Genomic DNA, 16,702 nt, shown 5'->3' with positions numbered 1-16,702 from the left:
CTTTGTGCCAAGATCCACCACCACCACCCCTCCACCCCAAGGTATTAGACCCAAACCAAAAAATCTTACATGTAGCCACAGAGGGAATTTTATCTTGGGGATTTCTAATGGGGCTTTGACTTGCAGCTAGTGATTACCGGCTATCTTCATAAAACCTCAGTAATTACTTCTTTAGCCAAATAATTGACTCCAGCAGAGCTGACACCTGTGGAGAGAACAGCATCCTTCCTTCGTCCTGGCTGTCTACCCTGTGCCTTACACAGAATCCCTGCTTATCCTCAGGACGTTGCAAAAGTGGAGACTCCTGGTCTAGGAGTGGCTACAGGATCAAAGCAAGAAGAGAGAAGCTACTTTTTGTTTCTGAGGAAGTTTTATAAGCACACACACACACCCACACACACACACACACAAGGTCTGAAAATTTCACCTCATTTCTGCCACCCCAGCATCAGTTCTACACTTGTGTTAAATTGCAACAGGAGGAAATTTGCAAGTTAGTTCAAATGCACACACAAAAACGGGGCAGTGCATACAGAGTTTGGGCACAGCCATTGCCCTCCTTTGATCCTTGTAAATAAATAAAAGAGAGGGAGGTAAGAAGGGAGAAAGAGAGAGAGAGAGAGAGAGAGAGAGAGAGAGAGAGAGAGAGAAAGCAACAGAACACCAGCAGAATCCAGAATGTCAGCAAGAGTGTGCCAGGACCCGTGATTTTCTGATTGCTGACCTGAACACGCAGCATTATTGTGCTCATGTCTAAGCAGAAAGGAAGGAGAGAATGCAACAGGAAGTTTCCATCCTGAGGTGGGCACCACAGTCTCTAGTTGGAAGGGTCAGTAGAGAAGCAGGACCATAAACCATGTTCATTTGAGAGTTAAGTAGAAAGGGCCAAACCTCATCCCACTACTTATTAGCTGGGTGATCTTAGACAAAACAACTAAACTGTTCTATGCCTCAGATTCCTTTTCTATAAAATGGCCATAATTATAGGACCTCCGTCAAAGGGGTATTATGATAATTAAATGCATTACATGGATCAAGAGCTTAAAACAGTGCTTGGAATGCAGTAAAGCCTGTCAAGAATGTAAGCAATTATTAGAATTTATTATTCTCATACAGTGTTTCAGTACAGATTTGTTTCTATAGTGAATGTATAAATTCAAGGCAAATACAATGACTCAGCCTTACCACTCAAATAGGAGGATTTGATGGGCCCACTCTGTAAACTCTAGATAAGATATACTCATACTTAGCACCATCACTGGCCTGCCAACAATTGTTGAAGGCATTTTCCTCCAAAGATTTTCATCCCTACTTTGAAGTTTTGTGTATACAAGCAACTCTTCACTGACTTTGTCCCTTATCTCTTTTCAGGTTGGATGGGTAATGCTAGTTACTATGGGATCATCTCCTATTGAATCTGTAGTTGCTGCTGGCAATATATTTGTTGGACAGGTAAGTTGTAATCTCAAAACAAAACAAAACACCTGTTGAAATGGATACTCTTACCAGAAATTAGAGTAAGAAATATAATATTATAAATATACTGGTGTTATTTTTTTTTATGTGTCAGCAGAAGGGTGTCAAAATAAGGAGCCCTCAGCATTGACAATGTCCAGATTCCAGCGAGAAAAAAGAGTGTACGAGAATGATCCCTTCCAAGTGTCCCAGTGCACTAGTGTAAAATTTGGGTTCTTGAAAGTGTATGGAGAAGAAAGATGGAAAATCATTTTATCGAATTAGCAAAGCACTGGGCTCCTCCCGTTCTCAACCAATCTTTTCTGAATTAATTGAATTGTTGAGGTCTCTGATCCACCCTTCAGAGGCTAACAGGTCACACCACTCCTGTGGAGTTCACCACTTATTCTGAAGCTGCAAACATGTAACAGGGAGCCTCACATTCTGTGGTATAATGCTTGTGGTAATGAAAGAGACCAAGAAAGACTTTTCACCAATAACCGTGCAGCTGTATGAATACTTGAGTTTATTCTCAACTTGTCTGAACTGGCCAACAGTCTGTCTTGGCTGGGCCTGAAGAAAAATGCTGATGAGCAAAAGCATTCTCATCCTTCTGATCCATCACATGGATAAGTGTTTTGCCTGAAGCCCATTTAAGCAAGGAAGTATGCTGCTAGGGGGTGTCCTTGAAAACAGCAGCATTTCTATGGGGAGAATAAGTAAGATATGGTAATCATCCTCAATGCTCAGGGTGTGTGGCTTTGGGAAAAATGGAATGACACACTCAGGAACCAAAGTATGAATGCTTGCCAGCACAGCTACCGAAGGAAATTGGATTTGAAGCAAAGAGCAAGTCACCCAGAGAAGTGCATGGCTCCAAGTCTGAGGCTTAGAATTGTTCCAGGCAGGCTGAGCCTTATTGGTAAGCCCAGCGTGCTAGCCTGGAGTATAGTCTTTAGGGCAGGGCCCAGACTTCCTTCCCTAGGAGTTGAAATTATTATAATTATAGTCATAAAATCTCTCAGGACTAATTAGAACACCATCTTGACTTGATTACTCCTACCTGCGGGGTCAGAGGACTCATGTACTGAGTTTCTATTTAGTCCATGAAGTGAAGCTCAATACATTCAATCTTACGGAACAATTACAAATAATGAGGGGAAAATTGTAAAATTGCACACATGCTTCTGTGGTGCTCAATGTTATACTTAATATGCTAGAAGTACAGCTATTATTTATGGAGAGCCCTACATTGTGGGCTGTCTGTCCTCCTTAATGGGATTCAAGCCTTTACAACTACACCCTCTCTAATTCCTTTCCACCCATGGGGAAGAGTGGGGCCTCTGAATTTCAACTAGGAAAGCGCCTGTGGGCACCTGCCCTTGCTATTGCTCGTATTTTTTTTTATACTTGTGTCTCTACTTCCCTGTGGTTTAAGCAAAGAGGTTTATGGTCTGTCATAATGAAGCTGGAAGATGGGAGATCACAGTGACTTGGAAATCACCAGTTCAGAAGAGCAGGGCACAGTTACTTGGGCAATAGTGTTCCAACCTTAGAAAAATGTACCTGGCCATCAGACTCCAATCCTAGGTTGTTGGGGGCCGTATATGAATTGGCCTTGCAAACTTTGCAAACCTCACACATAACTCTATATGCACACTGACAGAGTTCAATGACCCAGACATCGATGGTATGGGTTCTCAAATGAGCATGCCTCAGAACCACCTGGAAGGCTTGTTCACACACAATTGCTCATCCCATTCTCAGCGTTGCTGAAGCGATTGAGTCTGAGAATTTGCATGTCTGACAAGTTCCCAGGTGATGTTGATGGAGCTGGTCTGTGGCTCACTCTTAGAAATACTGCTTTAGAAAATGGAATCTTGAGTAGATTGGAACACCTTCCTAAGATTTAAAAGGGGACGTTTAACCTGGTCTCACTTTGTTCCAGACGGAGTCTCCACTGCTGGTCCGACCCTACTTACCACACATCACCAAGTCTGAACTCCATGCAATCATGACCGCTGGGTTCTCTACCATTGCTGGAAGTGTGTTAGGTGCATACATTTCTTTCGGGGTAAGAATGTTTGAAGATAAATTTATGGAAAATTCAACCTCTTCTTTCTTTGCTGCTGTTGTTTCTGTGTTTTCTCTACCACTGCTGCTGGATAAGGAGGCCAAAAGAGTGTCCTTTTTGCTGAATATTTGGTCGTGGTTCCTTTGGCATTTGAATGGAGAGACCCTGAGGAGCTTTGTGGCTTCACTTTCAAAACCCTGCCACCTAAACGTGCATTATATCCGAATGTGGCAGAATGAAATCATATTATGAGCTTATTTTGGCTGAACATTCAAATATGTAAAAACAACAACAACAAAAAACCCTATTACTGTCTCTAGTAAAGGCAGTGTAGACCAGAGGTCAGCAAGGTATGGCCCCTGGGACAAACTCGATTGCTCCCTTTTTTGGTAACTAAAGTTTGACAGGAAACCAGCTACTTCTCTTCACTTCTCTTTGGCAGCTTTCATGCTACAGAGTTGAGTAGCTGTGGCCCGAAAAAGCCAAAAATGTTTACTCTCTGGCCCTTCATAGAGAAAGTTTTCTGACCTGTGGCTAGTGCAGTGGGTCTCAAACCTTTCTGCACATTAGAACCATCTGATGCCCAGGCCCATACCACAGAGTAATTAAACCAGAATCTCTTAATATATATTAATATATTAATATATTAATTAATATAATTAGTATTAATATAATAATTAATATATTAATAATTAATTAATATAACTATTACTATATTAATATATATTATATTATTGACAGCCAGTTTGAGAGCTGGTGGTCTGTGGCATAGGGCTGCAGAACACAACTGATGCATGTGTCCCAAGCACAGAGCTTATAAGCCATGTGGCTTATAAGTGGAGAAATGGAAGAACATGCAGCTTTGTGACCCAGGTGACTTATACTTCCTATAAGATAGATGGGCTTTTTTTCCTCCATTTCATCCAGGCCTCAGAGAGCCAACCAACAGGGACAGGGAAGCGAAAAAGGGTGAAAGTGATCTTAGAATAGCAGTTCTACTGAATCCCTGGATGGTCCACTCTGCCACAACCGTAGGAATGCTGCCAGCAAAAATGTGCAGGATGGAACAGGAGCGGGGAGGGATGTATGGATTCTAGAATTCTGAAAATACGAGGAAGAGAATGCAAAAACAAAATAACTTACAGATTAAAGGGACTCTGGATAAATGAATCTGGTATAAAGGTACCAAGGATTTCAGGAAAGCAAAAGGAAGACAGAGAGGGATCTATCCATGCCTGCATCCCCAGATATTTCCCCTATCTGCACTGATGATGTAGTGAAATATGGGCTTTAGGGACTATTTAAACATTCAAAAGGTCAACAGAGAGGTAGAGGAATCTTCTTTGGAAGTTCTTACAACACAGGATTAATTCTATTCTGAAATGATTGGATTTCGGTTTTATGCTTCTCCCCAAAGGATGTGGTCAATTAACACAAATTCCTCCCTTCCCCCTCTGACTCTCCAAGGTCATGCCGACTTTGCTCACTGAGTGTTTCCAAGCCTCCAAAGAAACCCTTTACTGGCATAGGCTCAATTCCTGCCCTTCTCTTCTCTTGTAAGCCTTTCAGGCCATTTTCATTCCGAACACAACAGAAAGACTACACCTCAGTTGGTCTCCTTTCTCCTGAAATCACAGGTTTCAGCCTCCCACTTGTTAACTGCCTCAGTCATGTCCGCACCTGCATCATTGGCTGTGGCTAAACTCTTTTGGCCTGAGAGAGAAACACCTAAAATAACCCTCCAGAATGCCATGAAAATGGAAAGTGGGTAAGTGGGATGCATTCACCTACTTAATACAAGCTGGGTAGTTGGGGGTGGGGGGAAGGGGGTCCAAATTCAAAATACAGCAAAAGGTTGCTAATCGGAGAGCACAGCGAATTATGGTATTAAAGTGAATTTAATTTCCCAGTGACTATTAGACTTCACTAGACTTCCACAAAAATCTCTTTTTAATTCTTGAAAAACTTCCCAAATATTTGAATGTCAATACATTTCCTTAACTGTGCAATGTAGATATTTCATTTTAAATATATATGTTTATTGAGCCCAGACTTAAGACCATTGGAAAGACATGGGACAACCATTTCTGGAAGTTTCTTATATAACAAGGAGAATTAAGGTGTGGTATAAGTATCTTTAACCCCTCTTCAATTCATTCTCTTTTGCCCTGTGCAAAAGAAAGAAAAGGGGCTGAAAAAGACAAAGGGATTTAGGATAGTCAAAAGAATTTAATTAAATGACAGAATCCACCAATGAACATGTTGCTGAGATTCATTCCTTGTCTGTATGTAGGGACAGTCAGAACCATGAGTGACAAGCAAGTTGTCAAAGAATACACATAGTGAATATGTGTGATTCCACTTATAAAGTTAGTAAATGTGTAAATATACACAGCATATTATTTAGGCATAAAATGATGTAGGAAAAATAAAAAGAAGGGGAATGATGAGCAATTTCTAGGGAGCCAGGTACCTCTGAGATTAAAGGGAAGAGAATGAGATTAAGGAAGCAGAGGCACTCAAAGGTGATGGTGATATTCCATTTCTTAAATGAGGTCATGGATATTCAGGCCTTCCTCGAATTATTAGTTTTTATACTGTGAATATTTTATAAATATTTTCTAGTAGCTACCTTCATACAATTTTTAAATCTACAATATTTTTATCTTTTCACAGATTTTTAACTATAAATCCTCCCCCCATTAACAGAGTAGTATAACAGTTAGACACCCATATACCCATCACCTACATTCAGCAATTATAAATGCCATCATGATTTCATGGAATTTAGAAGAGTACTTTGACCCAGGCATGAGCCTGAGAGTTTGTCCAAACAAGTGAGCTCTGATCGTGCCATTTCTACACCTGTGATGTCCGTCCGCTGACAACACCTGGGTAATTCTGGAATTGCTATTTTTTAATAAAGTGATTCAAGGAACCTCCTAGAAGCTGCAACGCAGGGAGCATCCTCATCCATCTCCCTAGTGGCAAACATAGCTGTGAACTTGATTGCCTTCCTGGCCCTGTTGTCTTTTTTGAATGCAGCCCTGTCCTGGTTTGGAAACATGTTTGACTACCCACAACTGAGTTTTGAGGTATAATTCTATCATGTCTCTTCTCCATTTTGTTTCTGCCTATATGTGTTTAAAAATAAAATAGGTTTGTGAATTGCCTTCCCTAACAACCTATAGTATACTTACATAATGCACATGCCTGTCATGTATCTGCCACCCCCTATCACCCTCCTTCCCCCAACATACAGCCATTCTCTCCTGACCTCATGCCAGGAATCCAGGTTACCAATGCCGACCTTGACTCCTAATGGATAGAGATAGGTCAGACAATGTGAAGGGATTTCTGTGCTTAAAGGAGACACAGCAGCAGGGGTGGGGGATCTTATCACAAGCGTAAGGCAGAATAACCAGAAACAAATCACCATTCTAATAAAATATCTATTTTGGGGTTTTATAGATAATATGCTCCTACATCTTCATGCCCTTTTCCTTCATGATGGGAGTGGACTGGCAAGACAGCTTTATGGTTGCCAAGCTCATAGGCTATAAGACATTTTTCAATGAATTTGTGGCTTATGAACACCTCTCAAAATTGATCAACTTAAGAAAAGAGGCTGGACCCAAATTTGTGAATGGTGTGCAGCAATATATGTCGGTGAGTAAATGCTTTGATTTCTCAATACTTCTTCATCACATACATACACTCATCGAACAGTACTAGTGCTTCTGTGTATCAAGATAGGCACTTGGGGATACAACAGAGGACAAAACAGTCTCTGATCTCATGGGCTCATAGTGAACATAGTACCTCATAATTTTCAATGGCGTTGAACTAATCCATGTGTGTGTGTGTGTGTGTGTGTGTGTGTGTGTGTGTGTGTAGAGAAACACAGCTAATCCTTACGACTGTGATCATTTACTTTTGAGAGCTGTGGATCCTAACATAGAGTCATATGAACTGGGACTGGAATCAATCAATCAACAAATATTTGCCATATGCCTCCTATCTGCAATGCAGCTATGCACTGAGGGAAGGAGTACTAAGGCATCTGCCCTCATGGGGTCATAGTCTAATCATCTTGAAAGTCTCTTCCTTCCAGCTTTTGAAATTCTATGAACTCTGAGGAACTGCCCAAATGCAAGACAGTCCCTGGACATCTTAAAGAAGTAGTGAGACACAAGTGGATGAGGGAAGAGAAAATCTTGGGAAGTGGTCTGAACTTTGGAGATAAACATCCTGTAATGGTGTCAGGACTTCAGGTCAATAGGCTGTAAGGAGATGGTCATGTCCACTTGGCCTTGGAAGGGCTAAGGGAACTCAGGGGAAGCCATTACTTAGGTCATATTATATAGCCACATCTCCAATGTTTACTTTCCTGAAGAACAGAATTGTGACACACGTGGAAAGTCTTAGGGAAATGGTGGACACTTCTGACCACCGCCATTACTCATTGAAACAAGCCACTTGTGGGGCACCTGGCTGGCTCAGTCGGTTCAGCGTCCAACTTTGGCTCAGGTCAGGATCTCATGGTTTGTGGGTTCGAGCCCTGATACACGCCCTGTGCTGACAGCTCAGAGCCTGGAGTCTGTTTTGGATTCTGTGTCTCCCACTCTCACTCTGCCTCTCTCTCTAAAAAATAAGTAAATATTAAAAAACAAAATTAAAATTTTTAAAAGCCACTTGTAATTAAGGTTCTAGGCCTGTATTCGGCTTTAAAAGGAAAGAGGAGGAAAATCATGCAGCCGAAGGCTCTGAAATTGCCTGCCACTGAACAACACTACCATCCCCCAGCAAAGGACCAAACATGCAAATTTACTCACATATACTACACAAATGGAACTGCCCACTCCAGGGGAGTACTGATCTGTGTTTTATGGTCCAGGTCGTTTGACCCACACATCGGATACAGTGGCTCTGTAGGTCTCCTGTTTTTCAATGTCTGTTCTTCAACTGGCCATGCAGTGCAGCTTGGCGAAATGTCGTCATTGTTTGGATGCCGCCACAAACCAGTGTGCTTCCGCGCCAAAAGTAAACAATAGGCTAAATTAAGTGAATTGCTTTCCATCCCCAACTGTCAGTTGCCAGAAGAAAGTAGTTTTGTTCATGAGCTGAGCAAGCTCACGATCCCAGCAGTACTGAGCGGGCTTGTGAACAGTTATTAAGAGAACAGAGACACAACAGTAGAGCTGATTTGGGTTGAGGGTGAGCCCCCACCAGAGTCCGACCCACAGGAGAGATCTGGAGACAGGAATTCAGTAGCTTCTGCTACTGTCGAGTCATAATGGCAAAAGCATTTTGTTTTTTCCCATTTCTTATTTCCGGTTGACAAAATGGGGATGAGTCCCTGCAGTTTTTGTTTACCAACCAACAAGCAGTGGGGATGTCACAGCATCTCCTGGAAAAGGCAACACATGACTGAAGCGTAAGATCTGGGTCCCTGAAGCAAAACCCAGTGTTGTCCAGGTCAGAATATGTACATAGCATGTCATCTGCAAAATGAGCTCTTCCTTACCCCATCATCTTTTCTTTCCCAAAATAAAAGTAATACTTTGTGGCATAAAAACAGACTCAGATCAGTGGAACAGAATAGAGAACCCAGAAATGGACCCACAAACATATGACTAACTAATCTTTGACAAAGCAGGAAAGAATATCCAATGGAATAAAGACAGTCTCTTCAGCAAGTGGTGCTGGGAAAACTGGACAGCGACATGCAGAAAAATGAACCTGGACCACTTTCTTATACCATGCACAAAAATAAACACAAAATGGATGAAAGACCTAAATGTAAGACAGGAAGCCATCAAAATCCTCGAGGAGAAAGCAGGCAAAAGCCTCTTTGACCTTGGCCCCACAGCAACTTCTTACTCAACCCATCTCCAGAGGCAAGGGAAACAAAAGCAAAAATGAACTATTAGCACCTCATCAAAATAAAAAGCTTCTGCACAGCAAAGGAAACAATCAGCAAAACTAAAAGGCAAACGATGGAATGGAAGAAGATATCTGCAAATGACATATCAGATAAAGGGTTAGTATCCAAAACCTATAAAGAACTTATCAAACTCAACACCCAAAAAATAAATAATCCAGTGAAGAAATGGGCAAAAGACATGAATAGACACTTCTCCAAAGAAGACATCCAGATGGACAACCGACACATGAAAAAATGCTTAACATCACTCATCATCAGGGAAATACAAATCAAACCCACAATGAGCTACCCCCTCACACCTGTCAGAATAGCTAACATTAACAACTTTGCGCTGCTGGTGGGAATGCAAACTGGTGCGGTCACTCTGGAAAACAGTATGGAGGTTCCTCAAAAAAGTAAAAATAGAACTACCCTATGACCCAGCAACTGCACTAGTAGGTATTTATCCAAGGGATACAGGTATGCTGTTTCAAAGGGACACATGCACCCCAATGTTTATAGCAGCACTATCAACAATAGCCAAAGTATGGAAAGAGCCCATCCATAGACGAATGAACGGCTAAAGAAGATATGGTATATATATACAATGGAGTATTACTCGGCAATCAAAAACAATGAAATCTTGCCATTTGTAACTACGTGGATGGAACTAGAGGGTATTATGCTAAGCGAAATTAGTCAGAGAAAGACAAATATCATATGACTTCACTCATATGATGAATTTAAGATACAAAACAGACAAACACAAGGGAAGGGAAGCAAAACTAATATAAAAACAGGGAGGGGGATAAAACATAAGAGACTCTTAAATACAGAGAGCAAACAGAGGGTTGCTGGAGGGGTTGTGGGAGAGGGGATGGGCTAAATGGGTAAGAAGCATTAAGGAAATCATTGTTGCATTATATGTTAACTAACTTGGATGTAAATTTAAAAAAATGTTTAATACTTTGTATATTTATTTGTCTACACTTAATTTATACATACCATCATACAGAATTCAAAAGGCACAAAAAGGTGAAAAGGAAAAGGAAGTCACCCCCCTATATCTCTGCCACTCAGCTCTTCTCCCTGTAACCATAACGCTCATTGTTCTTAAACTTGCTCTTTGCACATAATAACCTGTCTCAGATCCCTTTCCCCATCAGTGTCTGTGAAATAGTAGTCTATGGTATGAACACACCATTATTTAATTTAACCAGTCCCTTGTTGATGGACACTGTTATCCATTTTCTGCCATTGGAAGTAATGCAATGACTGTCCTTGCACGTATGTTATCTCTGCTCATGTGCAAGAACTGCATGATGCATTATTATTTTCCCAGTGCAGCTCTTCCCATCACGTAATCTTGCACATTTATGGGGGAAGGCAAAGTGGAATCGTTTCAGCCTCCTTTTCCTCTTATTTTAAAACCTTACATGGCCACATCTGTGTATCCCCTTCCCACAGATCTCCAAAAAGAGGAAAGAGGAATCTCAAGCACTTTGTGCCATCTTCCTCCCCACAGTCTCTTAATAAGCCTGCCTGTTTTTGAAGCTTATTGAACTAAATGAAAAGCACTAGAGAAAGCAGGGAATGACAATGAGCTTTTCCGGAAACAGCGGACTGCTCAAATACTTGAAATATTTTTTCCTGCCTGCAATATGCACACTGATTGAAAATTTCAACAAAGGCATTCTCAGAAACCACGAAAGAGAAGAGGGTCCTTATAATCAACAAAAAATTTACCATGACCACTTGAGTCTTGAATGTGAGCTTTAAAAAATCCAGTTAGTCGGGGAGGTGGGGGGTGGAGGATAAAAAGGCACCACTACTTTTGTTTTTTTTGTTTTGTTTTTTTTTTTAAACGTTTTTTATTTTTATTTTTGGGACAGAGCGAGACAGAGCATGAACGGGGGAGGGGCAGAGAGAGAGGGAGACACGGAATCGGAAACAGGCTCCAGGCTCTGGGCCATCAGCCCAGAGCCCGACGCGGGGCTCGAACCCACGGACCGTGAGATCGTGACCTGGCTGAAGTCGGACGCTTAACCGACTGCGCCACCCAGGCGCCCCGGCACCACTACTTTTGAATGTAGTATTTTCCCGGTCTGTTCTTTAAACCAAATCATAGATTTTTCAGGATTTTGGAAAAGAAAATAATTTCCTCAGTTGTGTGGGTGCCTTTGCCAGATTGGGTGACCTTCTGGTGGACCATAGAGTCCACTCAATCTTCTGAGTGTCCTGTGGTCAGTCCCTCAACCTGAGAAAGAATGATCTGTCCTGAGCAGCACCTCCTGGCTATCAGAATAGAGCCAGAGGGCTATGTTCACGCTTCTATGAATTTACCTTCCATCTTCCTACTGCCCTGTGAAAGGACTCATTCATTCTCCTACTTCTAAAGGGGCACCTAATATTCCTATGGGATGGTTAGAGCTGGGGACCAAAGAAAGGCAAGCACGCTACCACAGCCAGCATGAAAGGAACTCCTAAGATATCTGTGAGTTTCCATTTTATTAATATAATTCCTTTTCACAGAAGTATAATTCACATACCAAAAAAGGCCCTTTTTTGGTGTATATACAAGTTTTGATCAATGTATCATCTGTGTAACCACAACCACAATGAACATATAGAACATTGCTATCACAGCTAGGAATTTTCTCTCCTGGCAAGTTGCAGTCAAAAATACCCCCACCCACCTCCTGATTCCCAGACAGCCTGACCCTTCTTTCACTCTCGATTACTTTTGCTTGTAAAATTTCATACAAATGGACTCGCTTCATCTTGTTTCACGCATCCATTATTTTCCTTCCTACCACAGAGTAGTATTCTGTCTTAGGGATATCCATAATTTGTTGATCCACTTGCCTGTTGAAGGACTTTTGGGTTGCTTCCAGCTTGAAGCTGCTATGAATACAGCTGCCATAAACACTCACGTACAATCTTCTTGTGGACATATGTTTTTATTTCTCCTGGGAAAATTCCAAAGAGTGTTATTACTGGGTCATACAGGCTATGCCTATTAACTTGATAGAAACTGCCGAGTATGTTTGTATTTTATAAACAGGCTGTGTCCTGTTACATTCCCACCAACAATGTACAAGATTTCCAATTGTTCCACATCCCCATCAACACTTGGTATTATCCAATTTTTTTAGCCATTTTAGTGGTATCTTATTGTTTTGATTTGCATTTCCCTGGTGACTAATGATGTCAAATATCTTCTCGTGCTTTTTGACCATTTACATGTCTTTTGTGAAATCTCCTTAACTGTTTTTTATCGGGTGCTTGTCTTCTCATTAAATTATAACAGCTTGGGGTACCAGGGTGGCTCAGCTGGTTGAATGTCTGACTCTTGATCTTGGCTCAGGTCACGATCTCAAGGTTCATGAGTTCAAGCCCCATATTGGACTCTGTGCTGACAGGACAGAGCCTGCTTGGAATTCTCTCTCTTTCACTCCCTCTCTCTCCCTCTCTCTCTCAAAATAAATAAATAAATAAATAAATAAATAAATAAATAAATAATAACAGCTCTTTATACATTCTAAGTAAGTCCTTTGTCTCACAAATGTAATGTGAGTATTTTCTGGGACCAACTTTATTTTTTTTTTAACGTTTATTTATTTTTGAGACAGAGAGAGACAGAGCATGAACGGGGGAGGGTCAGAGAGAGAGGGAGACACAGAATCTGAAACAGGCTCCAGGCTCTGAGCGGTCAGCACAGAGCCCGACGCAGGGCTCGAACTCACGGAGTGTGAGATCGTGACCTGAGCCGAAGTCGGCCGCTTAACCGACTGAGCCACCCAGGCGTCCCTGGGACCAACTTTATATCTTCAGTAGCTACCACTGTGCCTGGCACATTATAGCAGGTGGCCAGGTCATACTGAACATTAGAAGTTTTCATCAGGGACACCTCGATGGCTCAGTCACTTAAGCTTCTGACTTCGGCTCAAGTCATGATCTCACATTTCACCAGTTCTAGCCCTGCATTGGGCTCCATGCTGATAGTGCGTGGCCTGCTTGAGATCCTCTCTCTCTCTCTGACCCTTCTGTGCTCTCTTGCTCTCTCTCTCTCTCTCAAACTAAATAAACTTAAAAAAAAAGTTATCATTGGGCAGAAAGTAGCGTTTGTAGAGGCCAAGACTACCAATTCCAACTCCTTTATAGAGAGTCTCTGAATCCACACAGCCCCTTTCTCTCTCTCAAAATTCAAGGGGAAATGGAAAAAAAGAGTCTACAAACCAACAGGTGTTTGACATCACACACTGCACATTTACTCGGCAATATTGATTTCATCGTCAGAAAAGGAAGCCTAGTTAGGATATCAGATTTACTAAGCTGGGTCACACCATGTATACATCTATATGTTTATGCTTATTTACAGATTCGTTCTGAGACAATTGCCACTTATGCTCTCTGTGGCTTTGCTAATTTCGGTTCCCTAGGAATAGTGATCGGCGGACTCAGTAAGTGAAAAGAATATACTTCAACAATGTATGTAACATAAACATACTTTCAATATCCATCTTGCTCTGTAACATTATTTGTGTCAGGGGAAAAAAAAGGCCCTGGGACAGGAATAAATCCTTTGGGGTCCATTTTTTATCCCTGCTCTGCAATATAGTTTTCCCATGTATATCCAAGCCAACCTCAGGAAGAATTTGTCCAAATGTACAAGTTCTTCTCCACCCAGGGGTGAGATAGGTTCCACTTTGTATGCCAATTGCAGTAGATTTCTATAGGCCAGGTGAGGAAGGGTTCTGAGGCCCAATGGAAGTGGGAAAATGCTGTGAATAGTTAGTGATGTCTGCACAGAAGTAGATGGTGACGATGAGTTGCAGATCTTTGGATCTTTCCTTGAAATTTGTTTGGCCTTGCATGCCCTCCATATACTATGGTGAAATTTAGGATAAAACTTAGGACTTGTTTCCTCTGTAGAAAATGGAAGAGTCTGGGGTGCCTGGGTGGCTCAGTTAGTTGAGCGTCCAACTCTTGATTTCGGCTCAGGTCATGATCTCACGGTTTGTGAGTCTGAGGCCTGCGTAGGGCTCTGCACTGACAGCCCAGAGACTGGTTGGGATTCTCTCCCTCCTTCTCTCTCTGCATCCCCTTTCCTCTCTATCTCACTCTCTCTCTCAAAAATAAATAAGTAAACTTAAAAAAAAATAAAAAGAAAATGGAAGCCTCTGGGCCTTCTTGTATGAACAAGTTTCTTCCCTTCCTCCCATGCCAGAGAACTTCTCTGGACATGCAGCTAATTCATCACTAAGCTCTTGAATCTTGATTTTCCCAGCTAATTTGGAAAAAAAGAAAAGTCACTGACCTGACATGCCTAGCCTCAGAACAGTTCTCAGAGGCTGGGTATTTGGAATTCTAATTAACGATCTCAACATTAATCTCATATTTTCATGTTCCCCAGCATCCATGGCTCCTTCCAGAAAGCATGATATCGCCTCAGGGGCAGTGAGAGCTCTGATCGCTGGGACCGTCGCCTGCTTCATGACAGCCTGCATTGCAGGTACCGCCTGCCGTCCTCTGTGTCCTATCTCCCCAAATCCACAGAATGGCAGCTTTTGGTGCGGGGGGGGGCATGCCTCCAACCCAAATGTGCAGCATATGCCACCGCAGAAAGCTGAGAGGCAGAGCTGCTGTCGAGCATATTGCCAAGTGAAATGTGCAGAGCATGGTGGAGAAGCTAAGAGCAGAAGGAAGGCTCGGTAACATTAATTAATAAAATAAATGGCACTTTTCCACTTCCAGGGATGCTCTCCAGCACCCCAGTAGACATCAACTGCCATCTCATTTTGGAGAATGCCTTCAATTCCAGTTCACCTGCAAACACCACTGAGGTGGTATCTTGTTGTCAAAGTCTATTGAACAGGTAGTGTATTCTTGGTTATAACTTCTGCCATTATTAATAGACATATTAGGCCTAAAGATGCAATCCACTTCTTTTTATAACTTTATAACTGTTTAAAAATGAGAGCTTGTGCAGCAATTCTAAACCACCTTTCATTTTGACATTTCTCAGCTAAGACTAGGATCTCTAATACTAGCTAGTGCTGCGCAAGCATTTCTTATGCCCCAGCTTTGCGACAGGCACTTTGTATGAATTCTCTCACTTAAACCTTGAAACCACAGCATAAGTTAGGAACTATTGCTCTTTTTAGTGTTTGATAAAATTGGGGCTGGGGAAGGCTCTACCACTTTCCCAAGCAAAATGAATGTAAGGACAATCAGGATACAAAATTTAGGTTTTTCTGCCCACAGAGCCCATGCCCTTGACTAGCTAGCTGGTACTGCCTCTCTTTCAAGGGGATCAAGCCGTGCAGGCTGTCCTGACGACATGGTGACAGTGATGATGTTGGGCTACAGTGCATGACGGACCACCAGTGACCCTTACTGGCCACTCTCACCCTCTATAGTTTCTATCTGCAAAATCAATATCCCTATCCTAGGTGCCCTTCTTAAGGTTCAGGTGTTTTATGAGGATTGATTCTTTGTTTATTCTGGAAGACAGAGGGGGAATCCTTGAGGCCAAACAGGATTTCAGAGTCAAAAACTAATTCTCTGGTGCCTCTGTCCTTAATCCACCATAACCTGAATGTGAGGGAAGAAATCAGCTTCCTGCCCTTTGCTACTTTTAATGTGTCATCTTCTGCTCATCTACTGTCTCTGTCTTCAAAGACTCAACTAACTGTTTTATTCAACTTTCCACCAGCACTATTGTCAATGGTCCTGGTGACGTCATCCCAGGAGGAAACCACACCTTGACTTCTTTAAGGGGCTGCTGCACATTGCTGACTCCACCAACACTGAACTGCAGTTGGATCCCTAATGCATTTTGAGTTCAGCTACTTCTCCAACAAAACTCTAGGTACAGTTGCTGAATTTTCTACTTTGGGGAGGAAAAGAAAAACTGTTCTTCACAGATGGAAATTCCCATCATGGAATCAGCTTTCATTGGAAAGAAGAAAAACAGGAATGAACACTGCAGATCTCCAGCATCATCCCCCTCTCCGGCCCTCCATTCCCCAAACCCTTCCCCACTGACAACCACTATGATATCTCAAGATGTGTCTCCAGTCCCAGAGATGTTTTCTGACCCTAGAATTTTATGATAGTTTGACCAGAATACAGATATAAATGGTTGCTCATGACAACGGGACTATGGCTCAGCCACACCCAGAGTGGCTCACTTCTCAAACATCTCAGGGGAGGTCACTGCATTCACCTGGACCTTGAATCTC

At 42.1% G+C, this 16,702-nt stretch overlaps 1 protein-coding gene across 1 annotated transcript in view; it reads left to right on the top strand.

The window, feature by feature from the left end:
• Positions 1-16,300, top strand: part of SLC28A3 (solute carrier family 28 member 3) — a 54,329-nt gene extending 38,029 nt beyond the window's left edge. Inside the window, exons 10-18 of the mRNA XM_047097600.1 lie at positions 1,372-1,452; positions 3,404-3,529; positions 5,167-5,297; positions 6,456-6,624; positions 7,001-7,198; positions 13,837-13,918; positions 14,872-14,970; positions 15,213-15,333; positions 16,174-16,300. Coding sequence (XP_046953556.1) covers positions 1,372-1,452; positions 3,404-3,529; positions 5,167-5,297; positions 6,456-6,624; positions 7,001-7,198; positions 13,837-13,918; positions 14,872-14,970; positions 15,213-15,333; positions 16,174-16,300 — 1,134 coding nt within the window. The remainder of the gene's footprint in view (positions 1-1,371; positions 1,453-3,403; positions 3,530-5,166; positions 5,298-6,455; positions 6,625-7,000; positions 7,199-13,836; positions 13,919-14,871; positions 14,971-15,212; positions 15,334-16,173) is intronic.
• The last annotated feature ends 402 nt before the right edge of the window (positions 16,301-16,702 follow it).

The sequence above is a fragment of the Lynx rufus genome, unplaced genomic scaffold, assembly GCF_022079265.1.
Source record: "Lynx rufus isolate CCGP_SWC_20201006 ecotype Redwood Valley unplaced genomic scaffold, mLynRuf1.p SCAF_10, whole genome shotgun sequence".
NCBI classification, from domain to species: domain Eukaryota; kingdom Metazoa; phylum Chordata; class Mammalia; order Carnivora; family Felidae; genus Lynx; species Lynx rufus.
This window is presented reverse-complemented; position numbering and strand designations above follow the sequence as displayed.